The 13,628-nt window shown below is 45.7% G+C and overlaps 1 protein-coding gene across 3 annotated transcripts; it reads right to left on the bottom strand.

Moving 5' to 3' along the window:
• Positions 1–1,749: 1,749 nt before the first annotated feature.
• Positions 1,750–12,036, bottom strand: LOC119822852 (apolipoprotein L2-like). 3 transcript variants are annotated; one of them, XM_038342462.2, is made up of 4 exons: positions 12,001–12,036; positions 11,466–11,568; positions 5,796–5,985; positions 1,750–3,607 (listed from the first exon to the last, which is right to left on the bottom strand). In XM_038342462.2, exons 2-4 carry the CDS (start codon positions 11,476–11,478, stop codon positions 2,641–2,643), a joined length of 1,170 nt encoding a protein of 389 aa, XP_038198390.1. In that variant the 5' UTR covers positions 11,479–11,568; positions 12,001–12,036; the 3' UTR covers positions 1,750–2,640. The 3 variants fall into 3 exon arrangements, with proteins under 3 accessions (XP_038198390.1, XP_038198389.1, XP_038198391.1); XM_038342461.2 differs by having other exon boundaries at positions 1,750–3,622; XM_038342463.2 differs by lacking the exon at positions 12,001–12,036 and adding an exon at positions 6,455–6,834 and having other exon boundaries at positions 1,750–3,622; positions 11,466–11,559.
• Positions 12,037–13,628: the final 1,592 nt, after the last annotated feature.

A 13,628-nucleotide genomic window follows, 5' to 3' on the forward strand; every position in this document is an offset into this window, starting at 1 on the left:
CTGGAAGACTCTGACTTGATCAGCTGTTTAACTTACTGAATGAGTAAAATTCTGGAGTCTATTAGGAAGTGGGCTACACTTAGAGACTATGGGTCACTCGGAGCATGTCATCGAATGTTAATTCTTGTCTGTGTCTTCTCCTGTCATTCCTTGATTCTGCCTTCCATGTGGTAAACACTTTCCTTTGCCGTGCCTGCTCAGTGAGCTTGACTTCAGGACAGCTTCGGGTTCCTCGCTGTGACTGCACTCATGTCTGTGTGCTTACAGGGTCCTTGATTACTCATCAGAGATGTGGGTTCATAGAGCCATTGTGACAATCAGGTAAAGAACAGTCTGTCACTATAAAGTGACACCCCGGTGATAATCCTTGAGGGTCCTGTGCCTTCCCTGTACACAGGACAACCGCCCAACTCTCCTCTTCCTCCATCATTTCCATTTCAATAGATTATCTTTATAGCTGGGTTCAGATGTCACACCCGCTACAGTTGGGTCCGTGTTGACTGAGCATGTGCCAGTGACAGCCATCTGCAATGCTGTGGGCACCATGAATCCTTCCCTTTTTGTGGCTGAGGAGTCACAGCCCATCATGAGGACCATCCTATCTTCCTACGTACAGGACACCCTCAGAAGCCTGAGCTCAATGCAGACCTCTCTGGGGGCAGCAGTTGCACTGTCACTTGTGTTCAGCAGGGACAGACCTGGTCACAGCTCCTCCTCTGCGCTGTCCTTCCTTCACCCTGTCCGTCTCTCCTGTCCTTTTCTGGGGTCCCTACTATCTCTGAGCCTCACTGGTCTCTTCCCATAGCCTTTTCTTTTGTTAAGAGCACTTCTAACACCTGAGATACATTGTTACATCATAGAAATTCATTTTAATTTCTTTTTAAATGTATCTCTATTTTGAAAATAAGCTGCTACCTATTAGAATATTTTCACCACCCATGAAGAAGTGCTGTATCTATGAGAAGCGACAATGGGCTGTGTCAATTCTCACCGACACCCACCATGCTTGTTTGTCTCTTTCGTAAAGGAAGGTGTGTTCCTGGTGGGCAGAACCATGGAGGTGAAGTGGCCCTGGACTGGAAGCTGCAGGGAGCTCTCTGGGCACTGGACACCTAAGTGATCATTCATTGAAATGATGCAGTTGTTTTGAGAGGCCTGCGAGCCTGGAAGAGTGCGGTGACAAAGGCACAGGCTCTTCAAGTAACCTGTGTCCTAAGGGTCAGACTGATGGAGTCAGGAGAGAGTGCAGGGTTCAAGGTCAAGGACATGGTGAGCTCTGGCAATTGCTCTTGAGTTTGTTCAGGGACAGAATCTGAGCCCTGGCACAGTGTTCACTATAACATGGGCACATGGGCTCAACAGTAGAGAGGACTCCATGCACTTGGTCACTGAGGAGCAAGTACTAGGCAGCTCAGGATGCAGATTGATTCCTTTCCCATGTTTGTCCAGTACTCAGTTCTCTTACCGCTCTCCACTCCCAGGGAGATGGCTTTGTCCATATCCAGCTGTCCCTTAGCCAGACATCCCTTCCAAGGAAGGACAGAGAGGCTGTGTGACACAAGAATGTTCCTCCAACAGACAAGACCCAGGAAGTACACAGGTCAGCTCTCTGTCTCAAGTGTCTAGAACTTGGGAAGAAGGCCACTTGAGTGGTAAGGAATGAGGGGACACCGCTCACTGCTGCAGCCTCAGGGTGCTTCTGTGGCCAGAAAGGGAGGGTAAGATTAAGAAGGAAAATCGTTCTTGTATAAATTTCAAATATTCTTGTTAATCCACAATAAAGAAGAGTTTTAAAAAGAGGAGATGATAAAAATCTGGAGACAATTATCAACTTTCTGTAGTCAACAACCTAGAAAACACGTGATATCATTTTCACAAAACACAAAGCATGACCAGGTTGGTGTTTACAGTGTTTACAAATTAATTCTTCACATATTATGGAGCAAATGTAGCTTTCACATGCATCTCAGCAGATCTCATCCAAATACAGCAGATTTTAAACTTCAGTAGGAGTTAAGCCTTGTGATTTCCCCAAGAGTCTGCTTGCAGAGAGCAAAACTCACCACCACATCCTGTCACCCCTCCTTCCTGTAGAGCCCATGGCTGGAACATATGACCAAGAACCTTGATGACCCTGCAGATGATGTCCCCAGCATCCCTTCCTTTCTATCCTCTGAGTATTTCACCAAAATCTCCATCACTCCACGTAATCATACCACGAAGAAAGAAATGGGGTTCACACCCAGAGTCTTATTATAAGATTGGGAAATAATTGCAAAAACACAGAATGAAGCAGAACTAGGAAGAAGGAAAAGGTCTCTATGCAAGCAATCAGAAAGCAGTGGGAAAGTTGATAGCTCAGGGAACTGTAAGGATGGTGCACCTCTGTTAGGAGCAGTGTGGTCGGTGTGACTGGGAAGCATCCATGCTGTGACTTAGTCAGGCCTTGGATATTCTTCCCAGCTTGGGAGCGTGGTCCTTATGTGGGATGCTGGAGGTTGTTGGATCTAAAAGGGAGGTGGTGTGTAGTGGGAGGTAACAAGCCTGTCCCATCTGTGTTCTGGTTTCCTTTCTCTTAATATGGCCTCTCCTCTAGCAGGTACTATCACTATTATGGCATTTGGTATAAAGGGAATACATTCATGAGCCATCGAGTGTCCAGGCTCTGTCCAGCACGCCCCACCCCCAGTCCTCTGAGCTGCACTGAGGAAGAGGCCACTGATTCAGACTGTCATGAACCCGGATAAGCTCCTGCAACTTCTGCTCCATGTCCTGAGCCTGCTGCCGCAGCTTTGTAGCAGACTCTGCCTTTGTACCCTGCTGCAAATGCTTTGAGTCTTCTATGAGGCTGACCACATCTAGCACAAGGGCGAGACCTGCAGTGGCTGCACCCATGATCCGGGCTCCTTTGGTCATTGCCAGAGCAGTGCCTCCAAAGGCTTTCTTCACCTGTCTAGTGCTTTGGGCTGACACCTTCCCTGTGGTCATTAGACGCTTGGCACTATTTGCCAGACGAGGGCTGGCTTTGGTCAGCTTGATGGCATCAATGTTCTTCTTTATGCCTTCCAGGTTCTGGAAGGAATTCTTAGATACAGAAATAAGCCTGGGGGTGTTCTTCTCCAAAACTTCTTTAATGACCTTCTCAGTGTTGTTGCTTTTAATGTCCTTCTCAGTGTCATTGCTCCTTGGCAGAAGCTGGCTGGCTTCAGCTTCCACCGACGCTGTGCTCACCTTTTCCACAATGGTTGCGGAAACACTCGTCACAGCTGCTGCAGCCCCAAGCCCCAAGCCTGTGGCTGAAAGTCCCAGACTGACTCCTGCTGTCACAGGTGCCAGAGTGAGACCAAGGACCGTCATGACCCCAGACACAGCACCGGTGGAGTTGGCCACCACCTGTGTGATGGTGCAGCCCCTGTGCACCTTGTCAATCTTGTCTGCAAGGGCGTGGAGCTTCCTGATGCGCTCCTCAAGCTCCCGTTTCACCTGAGGATAAACTTTCAAAAACCTTTTCTTCTCCTGCAGGGCCTTTTGGAGCTTCTCTTCATCGGCTACTTCTGTATCCACTGTGGTCTCACCATGAGCTTCGTGTGAGGCATCTTTCACTTTCCTGTAAAGAGAGAGACTGAGAGGAAGAGAGTTTGGAAAGATCTGTGCTGTGGCAATCAGAGCATCTGCTGGGAGTGAAGTGGAGGACAGTGCTCCAGCTGTACAGGGCCTTTCTCTCATTGAGGAGCAGGTTTGGGCTATAGATGGTGATTTTAATTGTTAAGGACACAATGAATTAAAAGCCATTTTAATTTTAATCTGCCCCTCTAATTTTTTATTTTATATATTTGAGTGTTTTGCCCACAGATGTGTCTGTGTGTGTGTGTGTGTGTGTGTGTGTGTGTGTGTGTGTTTGTGTGCCATGTGCAGGCCTGGTGCCATGGAGGGCAAATTGGATCACTAGACCCAGAGTTACAGGCAGTTGTGAGCCATCATGAGGATGCTGGGAACTGGACTTCAGCCACCTGGAGCCAGTGCTCTTAACTCCTGAGTCATCTCTAGTCCTTACCACACATTTTTATTGCTAGACTTTTAATAAAGATGGCTTCCTCTCAAAGCCAATGTCATCACATCCAACATACTTCTCTGTAGGAACTCTAAAGCACAGAGAAGTGAGGTTAGGGGGGAAAATCTTTATTTTAGGGAAGTTAGTGTTCACTGAAAAGAATACTTTCTTTAGTAAAAAAAAAAAAAAAAAAAAAAAAAAAACCTCCTCTTGGCATCAGCTACTGGGAACTGACCTGTCTACCTTACAGTGACCTACTGGTTTGGGATGTCCACATTTGCTTCGGGACTTGGATTCTGAGTGTGTGCAAATTGCACACCCCTGAGAGAGAAACCCTGCACAGGTATTCTTTGAAGCTGATGTCTCCTTGCCCTGCAGCTGTGTGTACACCTAAGCTGGTGGGGCTGGCTGCTCACAGCTAAGACCCTTCCACTCAAAACCCAGCACACAAACTTCCCTTCCAGCTGTGAGAAGAAGTTAAAGAACCATGAGTGGATCCCCATTTCCATGTGGGTCCCATCCCCAAGGCACCTCACTGTGCCTCTACAAGTGTTTCCACAGCAGGCAAAACTGAGAAAACACAACATGTAGGTTCCCTAGCTCCCCTAGAATGAATTCCCAGGCTGAGAAAGGTGACGTGTGGTGGGGTTTTCTGTCATTTCTGACCTCCAGGGGAACTAGACTTTAAAGGCATGGACTCCAGGAGGGAGGGAGACCCCAGGACATTCATGGGGACTGTGTATGTGATCAAGGCCCAACAAACTTCTGGACACTGAGGCTTATGTGAATAAATATTTTTCCTTGAGTCAACTTTACTTAAGCTTTTTGAAACTGCTTCCAGAGTGTGGCTTGATATTGGCTTTCCATACCCTTTCTGTGATGGCTGGTGTTTCCTGCCCAGACTTGTCAAGAATCTTAAGTCAGGTTGTGAGACGGCCCTACTTTTGATACTCAATACTCAATCAAGTTCCCGTGTTTAACTTTTGCTGTCTTAGTCTTGACATCCCTCAGGATGAATCCCATGAGGTCAGCTTCACAGTGCCCCTGCTCCCCTGCTAACTACTGCCCCTCCCTCAGCTTGTCTGCCAGAGTCCCCAGCTGAATGCATATCCAGAACTCTTCTGTCTCTTTCCCTTAGGGCAGAGTCCTCAACAGCTCCTTCCTGACTGCTAACTCATGTCAGAATATGGCTTCTCTACCAAGACATCTTTCTTGGTGTGTGTCACCCCATGTGAACTCTCATGTGACTGCACTGTGTCTTGAGGACAGCAGACAATTCTCCCTTAATATCTAGATGCACCTTAGGATGTGGCTAATTTGGTAAAGTGTTTACCAGGCAAACACGTGGACCTGAGCTTTGTGTTCCAGAGTCCACATAGAAAAGCTAGGTGCAATTCTTTTTATCAGGCTACTCTGACTTTAATACCCAAGCCACACAATGATGCAACAATGAAAGAGAATACGGACCAGTCTCCTTCGAGAACACTGATGCAAAGACTCCATAAAATATCGGCAAACTGAATCCTAGAACACTTAAAATCATTCATCATGAACAAGTAGGATTCATCCCTTAGATGCAGGGATGGTTCAATATAAAAAAAAAATCTGTCAATGTAATCCACAATATAAACAGACTGAAAGACAAAAACACATGATCATCTTCTTAGATGGTGAAAATGTCCTTGGCAAAATCCACTGCCCCTACATGATAGTTTTACGGAGATCAGGGATACAAAGAACTTACCTAAATATAATATAAACAATAAACCACAAGCCGACAGCCAACATCAAATTAAATAGAGAGAAACTGGACAAACCAGCTCTTTCTACAAGTTGTATTCCGGATTCCTCTTTAGTTGGCAAGACCTGCAGGGCCTCTGTATTCCTTGTGTCCCAGAGGTACTCAACCACAGACATGATGAAGCCTTTCCTCTCTAGATGGGAAGGAAAAGGAATATGGTTAGAGGAGCATGCTGGAGACCTTGAATGGCTTCAGGAGCTAGGTTTTAAAATGTGTTTCTGAGAATCTGTCCCTTGAGGTACATTCTGGTATCACTTTTAGTAGGGACTGAGTTGTGACCCTTAACTCATTTGTTAAAGCTCTATCCCCAGGTGTCTGTATTTGGAGACAGATGAAGAAGCAAGTGAGGTTGGGAGTGAGGTCCCTGACCCAGGGTGTTAGTGTCCTCACAGAAGCCAGAAGGAGCCCCACCCTCCTCTTTCTCTCTTTCCTACTCTCTTCTCTCCAGACACATAAGAGAGACCTTGGGCTAGAACAGGGTATAGGCTCCTTATGCCAACCTGAAAGAGAGTGCCCCCCAGGGCCAATCTGCCACACTTGGATTGTGGTTGCTGGATTCCAGAACAGTGAGAGAAGAGGTCTTTTCTCTTTAAGCCACCTACCCAGTGTCACTTTGTGATGGCATCCTGAGAGGACAGATACACCAGGGAGCTGTCATGCTGCTTTGCAGAGACACGTATGATTTTCAGCTCAGAACAGCTAGAAAGTGAGTCTCTCGTCCCCAGGAAGAGGGAGAGTCCAGTGACGGCATCATCTACTGTGTGCCTGTGGTCCAGTCCTTGAATGCGACCTTTCCCCTTGATAGTTATTTCATGTAGAGGAAGATTTGCCTGCTTGTATTTATGTCTTTGCACCTTGTGAATGTCTGGTGACTAAAGAGGGTCTTGGATCCCCTGGAGGGGCAGTTACAGCCTGCTGTGAACCTGATGTGGGTGTTGGGAACTGAGTTCCAGAAGAGTAGAGCTACAAAGTAAGGCCCTGTCTTTAAAAAAAAAAAAAAGACAAAAAACAAAGGAAACATTAAAAAAAAGTGGAACTGGCAACACCAGGGGAAAGAAGACAGGAAGAGCGAGCATCCGTGGATTATTCTATGTATGCACATATGCACACACATATACACGCCAACAATCTACTAATTCAGAATTTAAATCTTTTACAATACTTTGAAGTGATTTTTGAATTTTCATTTTAATTGTCTCATTGTAATTGTATGCATGGATGTAACACAGTATGATATTTCATGATAAATTATTATGTTATTAGTTTAAATTTTTATTATTCATTTAAGAATGTTCTAAATAGGGCTGAGAGACAGCTCAGCAGTTAAGGGCTCCGGCTCTTCTTCCAGAGGACCCAGGTTCAGTTCCCATCACCCACAGGCACCTCACAATTATCTGTAACTCCAGCAGCGAGGCTCCAACACCCTCACCCAGACATACATGTAGGAAAATACAAATTCACATAAAATGAAATAAACAAATCATTTTAAAAGATTGTTCAAAATTCAATTCTCACTATCACTATCTTGTTTTAAAAAAATTTTTTTTTGAAACAGGCATTACCATCCCTGACATCAAACTCTATTACAGAGCTACAGTAATGAAAACAGCTTGGTATTGGCATAATAACAGAGACGTTGACCAATGGAATTAAATCAAAGACCCGGATATTAATCCACACACCTATGAACACCTGATTTTTGACAAAGAAGCTAAAATTATACAATGGAAGAAAGAAAGCATCTTTAACAAATGGTGCTGGCATAACTGGATGTCAACCTGTAGAAGAATGAAAATAGATCCATATCTATCACCATGCACAAAACTGAAGTCCAAATGGATTAAAGACCTCAATATAAATCTGTCCACACTGAACCTGATAGAAGATAAAGTAGGAAGTAGTCTACAACACATGGGCACAGGAGACCACTTCCTATGTAGAACCCCAGTAGCATAGACAATAAGAGCAACAATGAATAAATGGGACCTCCTAAAACTAAGAAACTTCTGTAAAGCAAAGGACACAGTCATTAAGACAAAAAGGCAACCTACTGAATGGGAGAAGATCTTAACTAATCCCGCATCAGACAAAGGCCTGATCTCCAAAATATATAAAGAACTCAAGAAACTAGACATTAAAATTCTAAATAACCCAATTAAAAAATGGGGTACTGAACTAAACAGAGAATTCTCAACAGAAGAAGTTCAAATTGCCAAAAGATACTTAAGGTCATGTTCAACTTCCTTAGCAATTTTTGCATACAAATGGATGGAAATAGAAAACACTGTACTGACCCAAAAATATGAATATAGTATGTACTCACTCATTAGTGGCTTCTAGCCATAAAGAAAGGACATTGAGTGTATAGTTCATGATCCTAGAGAAGCTAAATAATAAGGTGAACCCAAAGAAAAACATATATAGATCTTCCTGGAAATAGGAAGCAGACAAAATCGCCGGGCAAAAGTTGGGAGCATGGGGGTAGAAGTGGGGTGGGGGGAAGGGGAGAGGAGGAGAGAGAAGGGAGAAGGGGAGGATTGGGGAGAACTTGGAATGGGATGGTTGAGATGGAGGAAGGGTGGATATGGGAGCAAGGAAGAAGATATCTTAATTAAGGGAGCCATTTTAGGGTTGGCAAAAGACTTGAGGGGTTCCAAGGTGTCCAAGGGGATGTTCCCAGCTAGGTCCTTGGGTAGTAGAGGAGAGGGGGCCCGAACTGGCCTTGTCCCATAGCCACACTGATGAGTATCTTGAATATCATCATAGAACCTTTATCCAGCGATGGATGGAGACAGAGACAGAGACCCACATTGGAGCACTGGACTGAGCTCCTAAGGTCCAGCTGAAGAGCAGGAGGGAGAATATGAGCAAGGAAGTCAGGACTGCGAGGGGTTAGTCCACCCCCTGAGATGGTGTGGCTGATCTAATGGGAGCTCACCAAGACCAGATGGACTGGGACTGAATGAGCATGTGATCAAATCGGACTCTCTGAATGTGGCTGACAATGGGGACTGACTGAGAAGCCAATGATAATGGCACTGGGATTTTAATTCTACTGCATGTACTGGCTTTTTGAGATCCTAGTCTGTTTGGATGCACACCTTCCTAGGCCTGGATGGAGAGGGGAGGGCCTTGGACTTCCCACAGGGCAGAGTACCCTGACCTCTCTTAGAGCTGGAGGAGGAGGGGAAGGGGGGAGGGTGAGTGGGGGAGTGGGAGGGAAATGAGAGGAGGGGAGGAGGGGGAAATTTTGAAAGGCATTATATACAAAGCAAAAAAATAAAATGTTTGAATAAAGAAAAGAAACAGAGTTTATCTGTATAACATCCTTACCTGCCCTAGAACTAGCTCTGTAAACCAAACTGGCCTAGAACTCACAGAGATCCGCCTGCCTCTGCCTCCCGGGTGCTGGGATTAAAGGCGTGCGCCACCACTGCCCTGCCCTAGTCAGCACTTCTAATGTGTGATAAATGGAATCCTGAAATGATGGTGCAGGCCCATAACCCAGCACATTGCAGATGAGGCAGGAGGATTGTGAGTTTGCAGTCAGCATGGACAACATAGCAAGACATTTTTTGAGTGACAGGGAAGAGAGAGGGGTAGGGAGAACTAGAGAATGAAGAAGAAGGGAGGAAGCATACGGGGCAGTTCCAGCAGTAAAGCATTCATTCACGACTGCCAGCAGAACACGTGAACTTCCCGTTAAAGGAGACCAACATCGTAATGGCTGCAAATCTTCTCAGGTCACTTGAGGTCAGTTCCTGCCCAAGCGATGAGGAGGTTATGATATTAAAGAGAAGGGAGTGAGGACAGGCTATTTTGTAACATACTTGGAGAGTGTATCTCTTATGGTTGACAATGACATTTCAAGGACACAAGATCAAGTGTCAGTAAAGACTCCTGCTGTGATGGACATGCAAAGATCGGCAGCATACAGGGGTCTCTGGTTTGTGGGACCCTCCACACTGACCCTGGTTTCCTCATGTGTTGGCGGCTGGCACCCCAGCACCTGCCAAGGCTTCCCAGGCCGCCCCATTTAGTAGAAGGGAATACTTACCCTGCGGACCCCATGTGCTCTGTATCCTTCCTCATGGACCCTAGGGTCTCTTGCATGCTCTAAGCATCTGACATCTAAAGGTTCTTCCCTTCCTGATTCTATTGCATGATTTCTCTGTTATTAATGTCTATTTATTGTCCAAAGTGGAGAGTTTTGAAATGCCATTATGGTCAAGTTTATCATGTATGTTGGCTGTATTTACTCTGTACCTTCTCCAGTTACTAGTCTACCTTTGGCTAATAGTTCCCCTCTAGAGTGTGTATGTGTGTGTGTGTGTGTGTGTGTGTGTGTGTGTGTGTGTGTGTGTGTGTTCTAGGTTCCACATTTGAAAAGAACAGTCAACATTTGTCTTTAAATCTGACTTATTTTGCTCAACAGGATGCCCCACAGTTCCACCCATTTTCCTGCAGATGGCTCACTTTCATTCATCTTTATGCCTGAATAAAATTCCATCGTCATGTGCACCACATTGTCTCTATGATCTGTTTATGTGTATGATTGCTCTTTCCATGTCTCCGTTATTGTGAATCATGCTGTGATGTGAAGGCTCCAGCTCCTCTCTAACGCATGCATGGAGGTTCCGGGGGAGTACACCCTTGCGTGGGATAAGTTGGTTACATTGAAATTCTATTGGCGTCCTGACCAAGTGCACAGCTCTGTAGTTTTTTCTCTCTCATTCTTTAACACACCTGCTGTGCAGTGTGGGTTGGCCAAGCTGAGCAAATGACTTGACTGCCTAAGCAGCAGAGGTGAGGGAAGAAGACAGCGAGCACAGGACTCGGGACACTAGTGTGGATCAAGGGCTGGTGTAGGGGGCTGTTCCTGGGCTTAGGGCTGTTCCTGGGTAGAGTCACTTCTGAGCGGACCTTTTTTGTTCTTGGTTTTTTGTTTGTTTGTTTTCTGGGTTTCTGTTTCAACTTAATTTTTTTACACGACAGAAGAAAAACCACGCCTGATTTGAGACCAACACACCTGGTAAACAAGCTCTGGTCCTGGCTGTGCAGGGGATGGGGATTAGGTCGCCTGGAGTTAATGAGGTGCAGTGGAGGCTGCAGCAGAGTCCAGCCTGCCTGGACACATGGGGACACTCGGCCATGAATAGGTAATATGAGGTGAGAATCCCCAGGTAACATAGATGGATTGTGGGCAAGGTCTCTCTGGGGTGTAGTAACTTCCTGATGAAGCAGTTAGAACAGGTGGGTTTCTGAGCTAAAGCAGGGTGGGCTCCCTCCTCAGGAACAGCACCACAGGATCAGCTGAGAGCAAGCCACCAAGAGAGGGCTGGAGTTGCCCCCCATCTTCACATTCCCTGCCTCCTGGTCCCTCCATTCCTCCCTCCTTGGCTTCCATTTTTCAGACTGGGTATTGCTGAAGTTACTCCTGAGAATGCACCCCAAGAGAAGATGAGAAAGGGGGGCTGCTCTAACCCAGGACTGGGGAGCTCTCTGCTCCCACTTGGGGTTCTCCTCCTGCATCTTTGACTCCTCGGTAGGCACTCAGCAGGGGGGCTCTGGAAGTCCTAGGCTATGAGCAGCAGCAGAGAATAGACTGCTTACCTGTGGAGCCCATGACAGCTGTGGGTCTTGGTGTCACTCAGAGGATCCTGACAGCTTTCCTTACAGCTCACCGTGAGTCCAGTCTATAGGAGGAAATAACAACCTGTGGGGCAGAATGGGGACAGCTGCTGTGACCAGGGATCTGCTGACCCACAGTTCCCTCAATGGTGACTGCCAAAGACAGAAAGAACCTCATCCAAAGCATATCTGCTCCCTCAAGTTCTCCTCCTCCCCTTATTTTTTAAAGATATAGTGGTGGGGGACTGGTCCCACGAGAGGTTGTAGCAGGTGACCCAAGGCCTGGGTAAGTCCCTGAGACCTTGGTGGGTCGCCTTGGCAGATAGGAGACCTCAGTGGGTGAGAGACAGACAAATACCTCATGCAGGGAGATTGGGTATAGAGTTTATTTAGTGGGTTATGAAGGGAAAAGAAAAGGAGGAAGGGGAGAAGGGAGAAGAAGAGAGAGAGGCAGAGAGAGAAAAAGAGAGAGTTGGGGTAGAGAGATAGAGAGGAAGAGGGTGAGAGCAGAAGTTACCTCTTCAGAAGAGAGAGCTCAGGATGGAGGAGGCAAGAGATCTGCTTGCCTCAGTTAAAGGCAATGGTTGGGAGTGGGCGGGGCTTGCCTCTTAAAGGGACAGGGTACCCAGGTGACAGGACAAGCTAGTAAATCATAGCATTCCCATCTCTTTTTTACAATGAAAAGGCAGGAAGTTAGGCACAACAGGTTAAAGAAATCAGGAGGGAGGATTCTCAAGACAGCTTCCTGCTTTTTGTGGGCACTGTCTTGGGGGGACCTGAGAAAACTGGATGCTGGTCATATTCTGGGGTAGCTGGTCACTTTTCATCTTTCCAGGGTTTGTGGTATGGAACTATCCTGTGTCTCTTGGACCTGGCAAGGTGTTAACAGAGCAGAGGACAAAGTTAAATTTAGGAAGAAAATTTTTTCAGGACCAGGGAATTGAGAAGGGTGTATCTGACCTGTTTAAGGTGAATCCTTTAATTGAGCTCCCTGGAACTTACAAGAACTTTTTGGGTTTATGAAAACATAAGTTTTATACAGTAGCATATTTATACCAGAATGACGGTGACAGATATTTTTGCATAATAAAAAGTATCTTTAAGACTATGAAAGGCAGCATGAGAGAGAATTTTGTCCTCACATCTTCTGTGTAACTTGCAGGTACACACCTTAACAACATTTATTTTGTATTTTACTGGAATTTGTTTGGCGAGGTTGTGCTTTTAAATGACAAAACCTCTCAGCTGTCAAACTGCATCAGCGATCTTTGAGAAGGATAAAATTTTACTTGAGTTATTGATTAAAAAAGCAACAGAGAACTTCCTTGGTTGGCACCTAGAGCTACTCCTCAGAGTCCTTTATGGTCACTGAGGGTCATATTTGCCTTTTGCTGTTTAGCGCAGGGCCTGCCAGGTTTTAGAAGATCTTGTGAGTTAGAAATCTGTAGGAAGACAAGCCTGCCTTGACCTGAGCAGCTAGGCTGTCAGTTCCAGTGATTCTGTCCACTGTCTGGAGATCTTCAGTTTAGATGAAAGGCAGTTTTGGTCAGCATTTGATAAAGCAAGTTGCGGATGGACGTTGTTCTGTGCCCATTTGTCTTCAGTCTTCTTTGGAGGAAATGGAGTGCTGCTAGGAGCCAAACTGTCTCTTTCTGTTATGAAAAGTTTTTTTAATAATTAAATATTTAAGTTCCATATTTTCCAGATCTCTGGCAGTTGAGGGCTGTTTATCAGGTATAACTACAGTATAGAATCTGCCTGCCTGGAGAACTGAGTCTAAGCTTGACTGCAATGACTCTCAGCAGAAGCTAATGGTGGAACTGACAATAGTAGAGAACCGCTTAATATATTTTAAAGCAGGGTCGGATTACATAAATAGTACTTTTTGTAAGAGACTTAAAAGTATGTACCAATTTAGAACATGAGAGTTGTTGTCTTGCAGTCTGGAATGAGATACAATAAACAGACAATTATAACGTGTAACAGTAAATATACGTGTATTTACACCCAGTTGAATTTAAGTTTTTATACACATATATCTAAATGAAAAGTGAGCGGAAGGAAGCTGGCTAGGGGCGGGACCTCACGGAGGGTCTACTGCCAGTGCTCTTTGGAGGAACCTCTGGCTCCTCCCTTTGCTAAGGT

The sequence above is a fragment of the Arvicola amphibius genome, chromosome 9, assembly GCF_903992535.2.
Source record: "Arvicola amphibius chromosome 9, mArvAmp1.2, whole genome shotgun sequence".
Taxonomy (NCBI): domain Eukaryota; kingdom Metazoa; phylum Chordata; class Mammalia; order Rodentia; family Cricetidae; genus Arvicola; species Arvicola amphibius.